Source organism: Chrysemys picta, chromosome 1 (assembly GCF_011386835.1).
Source record: "Chrysemys picta bellii isolate R12L10 chromosome 1, ASM1138683v2, whole genome shotgun sequence".
In the NCBI taxonomy this organism is placed as follows: domain Eukaryota; kingdom Metazoa; phylum Chordata; order Testudines; family Emydidae; genus Chrysemys; species Chrysemys picta.
This window is the reverse complement of record NC_088791.1, coordinates 61948133-61960376: the sequence shown is the minus strand read 5'-3', so window position 1 is coordinate 61960376 and position 12244 is coordinate 61948133. Positions and strand designations below refer to the sequence as shown.

At 42.5% G+C, this 12244-nt stretch overlaps 1 protein-coding gene across 2 annotated transcripts in view; it reads left to right on the top strand.

Moving 5' to 3' along the window:
* PPM1H (protein phosphatase, Mg2+/Mn2+ dependent 1H) overlaps positions 1-12244 on the top strand; it is a 194379-nt gene that overhangs the window by 143531 nt on the left and 38604 nt on the right. For both annotated transcript variants that reach the window (XM_065558065.1, XM_005303176.5), the window contains exon 6: positions 7187-7305. In XM_065558065.1, the coding sequence (XP_065414137.1) occupies positions 7187-7305 (119 nt within the window). The remainder of the gene's footprint in view (positions 1-7186; positions 7306-12244) is intronic.

The following is a 12244-nucleotide window of genomic DNA, read 5'->3' as shown; positions in this document are numbered from 1 at the left end:
TTGCTCCCCAATAGGTTCCATTCATGTAGTAGGCCCTTCTTCAGACAGGCTTTTGCCAGCCTACGAAGCGTTGTCCTTTTGCTTTGAAGTTGTGGGGCTCAGCATTTGTGACAACCTTTTTATTATGATCCGTGAGGCACTCTGGAAGGAAATCATGGTGCTTCCCTTGCTAACATGCTGTGAAAAAGATGACAAAATCCAACCAGATATTGACTGTGCACTGATTTGTTGACTTCTGAAGTTTTCTAAGACTTCAGCATTTGGGCTGGCAAAAAATCTATCTGTGGAGATTACCCCAGTCAATTTCCCTTTTATCTTCTGAAGAGACTTTTAATATGAATCATTCTAGATTTTGCCATTTAGTGCATTTTTGCAACATATATTTTATCATGTATTCCCTCTAGAAACTTCTGTTAATATTGACTTTTGCAGACAGGTACAACATTATCATTTGCATTACAGTCAGCCTAAATATTGTCCGTACGCAATTCAAGGCAGGGTTCCTGCTTCAGAAAGTTTGCAGTCTAGAAAGACCAGGAGTGGGCAGAAGGAATTATTGCTATTCCATTTTACAGATGGGGAACTGAGGCTCAGAGACATTACATGACTTGCTCTACAATACACAAGAATTTTGTGTCTGAGCTGGGAATTGAACGCAGATCTTCCGAGTATGTCTAATGCATTGACTACAAGGCCACCCGTCCCCTCATGTAATTCTTTTAAATAGATACTTCTCTGTCTGAAAGATTAGTTTACAAAGTATTACCTGAGATATGGAAATATTTTGTATGGTTTGGGGAGCGGGGGCTCCTTTCAACTTCCTAACAATGAGTGTTGGTTAATGGTAGTACAGTCTACTTCCAAAATACCCATTTTGTCCAAATTTCTTACTCTTGTGTTTCTTTACACACTCCCCTTAGATCAAAATCCTTAGATCCAAATCTTCAGAGGCACCAGAGCTCTGCTTGGTGCATTGGGCAGACAGTGTCTATAGGCCACTTCTTGTGCTCATCTTGTGCTAGAGACAGCCAGTGTCAGTTCTCCACCAGTTGGAAACTTTCCCATATAAAGGGAACTACAACTGTCCACCAAGGACCTGGCCCTATATTTCTGATCCTGGAGACTTGTTTTCTTTTTCTAATGTTTTCCCCTATTTAGATTTCCTGTTGTTTGGCTTTGAATATGGATCCAGCCCTAGAGTAACTGACCAGTATGCTTGGAACCTCTCCTGGATGCATCACACTTAACCTTTTCCAGTTTGAGTGTGGGGTCCTGAACTAAAATGTAATGCTTGAGGAAAAGGCACAATGATAATTGTGCTTGTATTAAAGGAACAGTACTATTCCTTGAGGCTTGGCTATATGTATGGGTGAAAATGGCAACCCTGATAGTATCATGAGTTGCAATGAAACTTCTGATATTGGATGTCACAGAATGATGCATTCTAGGATAGCCTGAGTGAAGTAGTCAACATTAAAGGACTTCGCAAAGAGAATTGTAAGGCACACAAATGCTCTCTACAGCCTAATTTGTTGGGATATTGGTACATAAATGTGAGTTAACTTAGTTTTCACATTTGCTTTCCAGATCAATTTTAATAAAAAGGAAATGGGGAAACCAGCCTGTTGAAAGAAAAGTGACTCATATTTCCATGAGTGGGTTCTTTTCTACATGGCTAACTGTTAAAAGAGCATAACTAACACTGAATTTTTAATATAGACAATCATAAAATGGCTAACTCCCAAAAGCATATAATACAGAATACTGTAGATTTATGCCAAAGCAGACAGTAATAACTGTTGAAAGACCAAAATGGTGGAAAATATTTTTTGTACCCTAAAGCCGGAATAGTAGAGTGAAGCTTTCTTAACTAGCCTGGTAAGGATACAGAAAGTAAAATATTTGATATTCACCAAGGTTGGTTGTTTTTGCTTTAAAGCTAAGTAACATTTTTTCTGTGAAATATATTTTCTCCTTAGCATACTTTTAAACCTAGACTGAGTATATGTAAAATCATTGATAAATGTGATGTCTAACCACTATTTAAATGTTGTTAGAATTGATTCACATTTTGCTTTTGTCGGGGTTACTATGCCTGCCTGAGGCCGGCAACACTTTTGTTGATCAATTAAAGAGATTTCTTTGTGTCTGTTTGTGGATCTCCTTTAAAGATCTGCAGATGTTGAAGATTTTTGTTTTGTATTTATTTTCTTTTTCTATTGCAAAGCACAATCTGTCACCAGGAGGAAGGTGAAGAGCCACGCCTCGTAGTAAATAGGGAACAGTTCTCAATAAGTCACTCTGAAAGGAGTCAAGCCTGTGTTTTATAGTGGCACATTCATATCACTTTATAGAATTACCAGGGAAACTTCAAGAATAACTGCAAAAGAAATGTTTCTTCACATAAGAATTCAGCTCACATTCAGACACCAGCAGCTTCCAAATTCCTCTTCTCCTTCTCTGTTTTACTGACGTCAAAAATACTAGAATCAAGTTAAGATTCGTAGATTGTAAATCAAACATTGAGGGTAGGCTGCGGAAGAGAAATCTTATTTGAACATTAGCAGTCCACTGGTAGCTCTGCCAGCTTTATTAATCTTATTTCACGTGTGACCTTAGACTTTCCATCTGAGCAAATCTTTATGAAACGCAGTCTCTCACAATCACTTTCCCTTTGCAATAAGGGAAATTCGTATTTTCCAAGAAAAAATGTTGCTAAAAGCCTTATGGATTTAGTTTCTTTTGGAGTTGTCTATACAGTAAAACAAGCAATTTGATAATCTAAGAGGGAAAAAACTCCATTGGTGGTAGGGTGTTTTAGTGTTTTAAACAGTGCTGCCTGTTTTAAAGGCAGAGAACACTAAGCTTTAAGTGGACTGGATTTGTAATTATTTGCTCAAGATAATCCATGTATTTTTTACAAAAACTGAAATCAACAACGTTCTAAACTGATTATTGACTTCATTTTTTCAACACAGCAGTGAATATTGGAAAAATCCAGAAAAAAATGTAATAAAATACTGAGTTTCTGGAATTTATTTAGGACATCAGTAAAATATAAAATTATCTATTAAAATTAGAAACCAGGTTTCTATTCCATCTCTTGGCTGTCAAAAATTACCAAATATATTTTATACTGCAATATACTGAATCAAACTGTGTGTGTATAGTTTTCAATATAAAAGAAAAAAAGATAAACGCAATGATTATACATAAATTTACATATTGGATATCTAAAATACTAAAGTAAAAGTACAGAAAACCTCTTTCCAAGATGTATGCTATAGGTTTGATCTCACTAGACATTTTAAAAATCAGTAATACCTTACAATAATTTCTTTCTTTTAGCAGGGAACAGTGATCCATCTACATGGCCCGTTAGGACAATATTTTAGGGGAACTTTATTGAAGACTACAGTTTGCAGATAAAGTAATATTGTCCTGTGCTGAGAAGGGATTTGATGGAACTCTTGTTCCAGCAAAAGAGCAGAAGGTCTCCATCAAACTTGAAAGTTGGGCCTTGAAAGTAGACTGCACTCTAGTTAGCCAGTCAGAACGTCATCTGCCTTGACTCCATTTCAGTGAAGCTGGAGGTTTCTTCTCAAAAGATAGCTGGATAAAAGAATGGAAGCAATCGGTTTCTTTAGGCTAGAGAGGTGATGTGTTGAGCCTGATCCAACTCCCACTGAATTCAGCAAGTTCACGCCTTAAATGAAGGAAATATTTTATTTTGACCTATTTAGGGTTACCATATTTCAGCGAGCAAAAAAGAGGACGGGAGGAGCCCCGCCCTAGCCCCGCCCCTGCCCCTCCCACTTCCCGCCCCCCCTGACCTCCCAACCCTCCCCCCGTTCCTTGTCCCCTGACTACCCCCTCCTGGGACCCCTGCCCCTAACTGCCCCCCAGGACTATCTAAGCCTCCCTGCCTCTTGTCCCCTGACTGCCCCAACCTTTATCCACACCCCCACCCCCAGACAGACCCCTGGGACTCCCACGCCCCATCCAACCACTCCCCACCCCCTGACAGCCCCCCCCCCCAGAACTCCCAACCCATCTAAACCCCTCTGCTCCCTGTCCCCTGACTGCTCCGATCCCTCTCCGCACTCCTGCCCCCTGACAGCCCCCCCAAGAACTCCCAACCCATCTAAACCCCTCTGCTCCCTGTCCCCTGACTGCTCCGATCCCTCTCCCCACTCCTGCCCCCTGACAGCTCCCCCCCAGAACTCCCAGCCCCCTACCCCCCCGCTCCTTGTCCCCTGACTGCCCCCTCCTGGGACCCCTGCTCCTAACTGCCCTCCAGAACCCCACCCCCTACCTAAGACTCCCTGTTCCTTGTCCCCTAACTGCCCCCTCCTAAGACCCCCCCCCCAACTGCCCACCAGGACCCTACCCCCTACCTGTACCCTGACTGCCCAAAACTTTCTCCACTCCCCCCAAAAAGCCCCCCCTGTTTCTTGACTGCCCCCTCCAGAACCTCCCTGCCCCTTCTCCTGCCCCCCCTTACCCTGCTGCTCAGAACAGGGTGTTGGGCTCTGTGCGAGCCGGACACGTGGCTAAGCTCCCCAGCACAACAAAACCCGGTCCCTGGCCCTGCACAACAAAACCCGGCCCCTGGTCCGGACCGGGTTGCAGGGGAGAGCTGCCCTTGTATCAGCACAAAGTGCTCTCGCTCCCGTTTTGCTACACTGCATGGCAGAAACCGCTCCCAGTTGCAAAAGGGGAGGGCTGCACTTTGTGCTGAGACACTTGCTCAGAATGCAGGGCGGAGCTCCTCTCCAGCTGCTCCGGAGTCCAGCCCGGGACTTTCCTGCAGCCCTCCCAGCCGCTCGCTCTGCTGTGCCGGGGGAGGGGGAAATCCCGGACATTGTGAGTGCTTTACAAATTCCCCCCGGACGCTATTTTTAGCACAAAAAGGAGGACATGTCCGGGTAAATCCGGACGAATGGTAACCCTAGACCTATTTGTATGAGAGCTATTGGGTAAATCAGTAAAGGTTTCAGATACTCCCAACTGCTCACTTTTCATGAGTACTACATTTGTCATAGCTAGAAACTAATGCCAACTCATTTGATCTTCCCTGACTGCAGCTGCTGCTGAAGATAAGGCAGATTTTATTCCCTTAACCAGCTGAACAGGGGGGAAAGGGGCATTTCCAGAAGGCTAAGGGGAAATGCAACTTTTGTCTGTCCACCTTAGGCCCAGTGATCCCTGACTAATTTGGCTCAGTTTGTCTCAGGCAGGAGCTCATTGTCAGTAAATGCAAAAACCCCACCAGTATGCACATGTAATTAAGCCTTAAATGTTTTCTTTCGTTTATCTTTTTGCTGCTGCTTATGGTAAGATGTGTAGGGGAAACATAACTGTTAATGTTGTATGTGAGCTCAGGCACAGTGTTAATGGATAAACTTTTCACATCTGGGGATTTCGGTGTAACTTCTTTCTAGACCCCAAATGAAAACCAATGGTTTAGTCTGAAGTTGGTCCCCATCACAGAATCACCAGACCCTTTAGTAACATTAGCAAGCAGTCTTTAGTAGAGAGACCAAGGATCTCAATAGCTGGAGTGCAGCAGGGCACAACTGAGGCACGTTGGCAGAGCTGTGTAAATATTAGGGCTGATCAAAAAATTTTCGCCAAAGCTGTTCTTGACAGAAAATTTTGTTTTTAACTAAATTAAATTTTCTGTGAAAAGTGTCCACTTTCCACAAAAAAAAAATCAATTTTTATTTAACATCTGAAAGCCAAAACCCAAAATATTTTGGCAGAAAACAGAAATATTTTGATTCTGAAATGCCGCCATAGTGCCTCATGAGAATTGTAGTTCTGGTGCCTCATGCTCCAGTTCTTTTCTATGGGCCAGGGTCACTGGATGAATTTAATCTCCCATGATGCACCACTGCCATGCAGCTACCATGATACACTGCCTCCCATCTCCAAGAACTGAGACCACGGTGCTTCATGTGGAAAGATGTCGTTTGACCAGGGAGCCGGACACACAGAGGAGAAAGGGAATATGAGGCACCCAAACTACAACTCCCATGAGGCAGGACTGGAATATTTCAGTTTTTGGCTGAAAACTTGATATTTTCTTTCAAGGGGAGGATTCCATTTTCTGACTAGCTCTAGTAAATTTGTTTACCCATACTATGATTGGATCTGTCCAGCATGAAAAATTATTAACTTCCGGGAGGACCAGATATACTCATGGTAACAGAAAATATTGTATAACCCAGAGTTTATTTGTTATAGGCAATTTGTCAGGAACTGGTCCAGGTTTAACAGGAGAAATGGGGTCAGTACTGCTTTTTTTTTTTTTTTTTTTTTCCCCTTAGAAGAAGGAAAGCAATTAATAAAAATGCTACAAAAATGGGAACTGGCTGGCTGACTGAAGATGGGGCTTGATCTCTCTCTGATTCTGCAGGTGTAAAATGGGATGATAATTAAGGCTACGATTTTGTCACAGAGGTCATAGATTCCATGACTTTCCAGGATCTCTGTGACTACTTCTGGGGCAGGTCTGGAGCAGCTGTCAGCCCCAGGGCTGCTAAAGCAGTGGCTGTCAAAACAGCTGGCCAGCAGCCAGCCCTGGGGCCGCCAGAACAACAGCTGGGGTTGGGTCAGCCCCACTGGGGCTGGAGCAGCAGCCGTCAGCCCCTGCCACAGGAGCAGCGGCGGGAGCAGCTGCAAGCCCCAGCTGAACTTTGTTTGCCCCCCCCTCACCTCTCTGGGTATTTTTAGTAAAAGTCAGGGACAGGTCATGGGCTTCTATGAATTTTTATTCATTGCCCGTGACCTGTCCGTGTCTTTTACTAAAAATACCCTTGACAGAATCTTACCCTTAATGATAATGCTTATCCACCTTGTCAAACTGCCTTGAGATAAATGGATGAAATATGCTATACAAGTACTAAGTATTAGTATTTATCAAGTGGGAGAAAATAGAAGACTTGGGGGAGATCTCACTGCTGATTATGGAGGTATCTGATTAGCTTTCTACGCTAACCACCAAATAGTCTGTCAGATTTTTATTCATGTGTATGAATACTGTTTGCTAGGATAGTTACTCATCGCCTCTTTTTAAAAAATTAAAAAATACATAAAAATGGGGGAGGGGGAGAAAAACTGTCTTGTAGATGAATTTTGTTGTAAGCTATGAGCATGGCTTCTGTTTTTTTTTTGCCCATAGGCTTTCATGCAGCCCCACTTGCTGGGTAACGAGTTCACACATTTAGAGTTTCCAAGGAGGGTGCAGCGTAAGGAAGTTGGGAAGAGGATGCTCTACAGGGACTTTAACATGACTGGCTGGTAAGAACGTGCCGTTTCTGAGCATTGAAAGGGGGGGAAAAATAATGCATGCATTCTTGATTAGCGTAAATCTGTCTACATCAAAACAGCAGTGTGCGTGTGTGTTGTGAAAGGGGGATCTCCCTCTAGCCAACTTTTTATTCTTTTTAGAAAACAAAATCTTAAATAAATCAGAGATTGTCTAGAGTTATGACCTTGGCTCATTCTTGGTGTGAGGAGTGATAGTGAGGCAAGACCCTCAAAGGACATACCATGCGAGTCTTTCATGTGTTTGAAATCATTCTGTTTTATAAATATTGTAGTCTCTGGTTTAACATAAATTCATTTTCTTTAATAATGTGCTTGAAGAACTCTTCAGTGGCACATTATTGAAGTGGTTGTAGGGTAGATACCCCTAGACTTTCAAAAGGACTTGGACAAGGTCCCTCACAAGAAGCTACTAAAGAAGGTAAGTAGTCATTGGGTGAGGGGCAAAGTATTAAAAACTGGCTAGGAGAAGGGAAACAAAGAGGAGGAATAAATGGTCAAATTTCCTTTTGGCAAAGAGTTAACAGCAGGGTGACTCAAGATTCTGTAACAGTTATCGCATTGTTTAATATATTTATCAGTTCTCTGGAAAGGGGAATGAGCAATGAGGTAGCGAGATTTGCAGATAACACAGTCATTTAGGTTAGTCAGGAGCAGAGAAAAATGGGAGGAACTTCAGAGACCTGAACAAGCTGGGTGAATGGGCAACACAATGGCAAATGAAATTCAGTGTTGATAAATGCAAAGTAAATCCACACGGGAGGGAAAAATTCCAACTACTCAAACACCTTATGGGGTTCTAAATTAACTATCGACTCAGGCAAAACCTGGGCATCATTGTGAACTGCTCAGTGGAGCTGTGCAGCTGTGGTCAAAAAGGCAAACAATGTCAGGATGAATAAGGAATGGGATGGTGAATAATACAGATAATATTATAATGCCATTATATAAATCAATTATATGTCCTATTTCAGTCATCCCAGCTAAAAAGAACTTTTGCAAAATTAAAGGTGTGTTTAAGGAAGGGCAACAAGAATGATCAAAGGCCTGGAAACCGTTCATATGAGGAGATTGGGGGGATGGTATTTTTAAATAGCTTTAAAAAGGAGATGAGTAAGAGAGGACAAACATTTGCATAGCGTTTACACTACAGTTTACAATCCTGTTAGTTAACATGTCTTAAACCATGACTAAAAATTCACCTATAAGTACACCACGGCTGTACTGACAGTTGAAGAACAAGGGCATGGAAAGAGCCACAAAAATGCAAGTGGAAGATGATGCCACGTCTTCCCTATAGTCCCTGAATTTATAAATGTGAGCAAAGAAGGGGGGACCACTTTTGTACTGGAGTCGTTAGTCAGCAGTTGAGTATCTTGTAGCCATTTTCTCAGACTAAGTCCGGTGCTGGCGCATCAGCAGTCTCTCTTGTTTCTCTGCTTCAGAGCTGAAAACAATCTAATGGTGAAGGGACTGCTATATCCTCGTGAAGCTTAGCTGATCAGATAAGGGTGCCATTTCCATTTTAAATGTGCTTGGTCAAGGAAGTTGTGCTTCCCACTACCTGTGTGTTCTTATGTAATAATCTTCTAGGCTGGAGTCTTCTGTTTAGCTCATAAAACAGGCCCCTGAGTTCAACGTTTGGAATCCTTTTAATGGCTAAAAATATGGTTAAGATGTTAGATTTCTAACATACCTACAGGCTCAGTGATTGTTATTTCATGATGATGATTTCTCTCCTCAGGTTACTTACTTCTCCCTTTCCCTCCTTGAGTTAAGGTAGCTATTATAGAGTTTAAACCAGCATATATTTCCTTACCTTCTCCACAAGACTCACTATAGTATAACCTGGTGTACTAAGCCACTGCCAAACCTAGACCTCTTCATGCCAAATTTGAAGAGAGAGAGGGGCATGGGGGGGAGGGGATGAATTAATTGGCAAGATCTTTGATCGGCGAACCTCCTGCACAAGTGAGTAGATGTGTGGGTGGTTTTTGAAAGAGAAACGCTCACTCTCACACTTAATTATTGAATGCAAAGAAAACTAACAAAGTCCAGTGGTGTAAAACATAGCCCCCAGGGTTTCTCTTGAAAAAGGAACTGTGCTTGATTTTAAAATTCAGGGCGTTTCTGTGTTTTCTATTAGAAGCTATAAGATTTTTTTTTTTTCCCTTCTACTGTGCTCTGGAGTTTTTCAGAGGCTCAACAATAGATTGGCTTGGCTAGCTTGTTTGGATTACAAAAGGTTATTGTCTCTGGAACTGTCATAATGCAGTTGGGCTTCTTTTTTCATTTTTTTTTCCCTGTGAAGTTTCCACATTGGCTTTGTTTCAGCAGCTCACAGTGGTAGCAGAGCTGCCAAGCTTCCTCATAGCATAAGGACGGCCACCGATCCGGCAACATGCACTGCCTCACACTAGTCTAAGGCTGCCTGTAATTGCTTTGAGACCAACCCTTTCCCTTCTCCCCCAATCCTTATCCGACCCCCACCCCAACCTTGTCTCCTTTCTCTGTCTCGTGTGTTCAGTTTTTGTGCCAAAAATTCCACTATAGCCTTTAGGTGGGAGCTTAATGCAAGTCACCCCCCTCGGCGTTGTGTTGAGCAGCCATCACGGGATATATATTGTAGCTGGCATTGTATCTTAAGAGCTCTGTCTCCTGCTGAACAAGCCTCTGGGCTATCTCAAGCTGCAATTTTCTGGCAGACGTCTGTATTACTAAGTTGAAAGAGCAGTTTCTCACAGCTGGATCTGTGGTACTGGGTTCCCAGGCCTATGGCTGGTAGAAGTTAAACCTTGTCATGAAGATGGCATTTTGGTATCTTTCCACATGTCCTGCTGGGCTGTCCATGAGACAACAGATACACCAGTGATGTTTCTTCACTTGTGGCCATAAAGTCTAGCAGCTGCCAACGTTCCATTTCATGGCAGCTTGTGAGGTTTCAGAATTTATTTTCAATCTGTTTGGGAACAAAACCCAAACCTTTGGAACATTTTCACAAAAACAGAATTGTGTTGAAATGCCTGGTTTGAAACTGATACCTGAGCTTTTTGAGTCAGGAAGATTTTTTGTGTGTCAGAAGTGACCAGAACCTTGGACAAAAAATCCTTCCTGGTGAAAATGTATGTCTCCGCAAAATATTATGGCTTTGACGAAATTGCATTTTATTGAAAATGTTCCAAAACCAGCTGTAGTCCCAACTACATGCAAGGGATTAAAAACTAGGAATAAAATGAATAGAAGTCATAAGCAGAATCTGAGCATTCTGTGTACCTAATGGTACAGCTGTTCCCAGATCATCTGTGTCTGTGAGGTTTTGTGGTTGTTGTATACAATTAGCCACCAATGGCCATCACGTTTTGGGGAGGGATCTCTGTGTGCGACTTACTCCATACCAAAAAGGCTGGTATATTGTCCACCTCCTGGAATGCTGCCAACCTATTTAGTGCTCTCTCTTTCCTTTCTAACAAGGAAGATCTTTCAGCCTCTGATCATCTGATAAAATGAGTTTAAAGTGAAGTTGTTTTTTTAATTTTGTTCAGGATGGATGACCTTTGCTTTTATTGTGCAGCCTGCACTGGCGTCTGCAGCTCAGACTCCAGCTCTTAAAAATAAGATCTCATTAATCACTTAACGGGGACCCAAAATCCCACACCAAGAGCCAATTGCACACGTTTTGCTTGGGAACACGCAAGTTGATTTGAACAATAATGTCAAGGTGGATGCTGTCCTATTCGTTATTGCTCTGTTCAATGTCCTCTGACAGCACATTCAGGTAGCCTGACAGAGAAGTGGATAAGCAGATTGAGAAATGCCACAGAGTGCTTTATGAAGCAGACGCCAGCACTGCACCCCTGTTTAATATAAATTGATTTATTGAATCAAGCACAGAAGCCTTGTTACAGAAACCTCAGGCTTTATCCTCTAGAGAACCACCTAATAAAACAGCCCCAACTGACACTCCTCATTAGCTTTCCCTCGGATCCCAAGGCAGTATTTAAAGTGGCAGTGTCCCTCTTTTAGGCCTGAATTTATCTGCTGGTCAATGCCTGTGGGTCTAATTAACTTAGCATTATTAGTCTTATTCAGATAAGCTGCATTTCCTAACAGCTTGACTCCAAGTTGTAAAGAGTAATTGGAAGTCTGCAAACCCTGCATCTTCACCCACTTGATTACACCTTTTAGCCAAATTCATGTAATTTACAATAAAAAGTTCATATTTTTATTAGTATTTTATGGGCTTTTTTGTCTAGTGGAACCCTGTGTGCTTCCTCTGTTGAAATTCTGACTGTATTGTTGTGCTTAGACCTCAGTCTCATATCCTTTGTAGAACTGCCAGGGAGAGATCAAATTTTAATTTCATAATTACTTCACAAGAAAGCAGCCTTTTCCTGGTCGTGCCTGGTATTAATTTCCTCCCAGCGACTTACATTTTCATAATTTAATGATTATGGCAACCTTGGCAGCTTTAGGCCTTTCTAGAGAACAGGGGGGTAGGATGTCATTTTTGCAGCAGGAACTGTAATCCAGAGCTACTAGCAAACCGAGCAAGAGGGAGAAAATAGCAAGGCGAATTAGCCGCTTGCAAAGCTCCTGTAATGGGAGAGGGGCTGGAGAATGGTTCTTTCACATGTGCGGATGAGGCAGCTCATTGCCTGGTTGTCTGGAGCACAGCTCTGGAATGATAAATGGTTGTTTGCAATGTGCATGTTCTGCATCTTTTCAAGATTTGCAGCTCTAGCTGCAGGAACAGCGGGGGATGAGACCTGACCTGCTGTGTACAGCACATCTCCTGACAGTGACGAATGACTCTGCTTTCCCCAAGTGCACACATGCCACAGGAACTGAGCCAGTGTCTTTGGGGCAGGATAAAACAAAGACAGGACAGAAAAGTAATAGTCATTGCTGCACC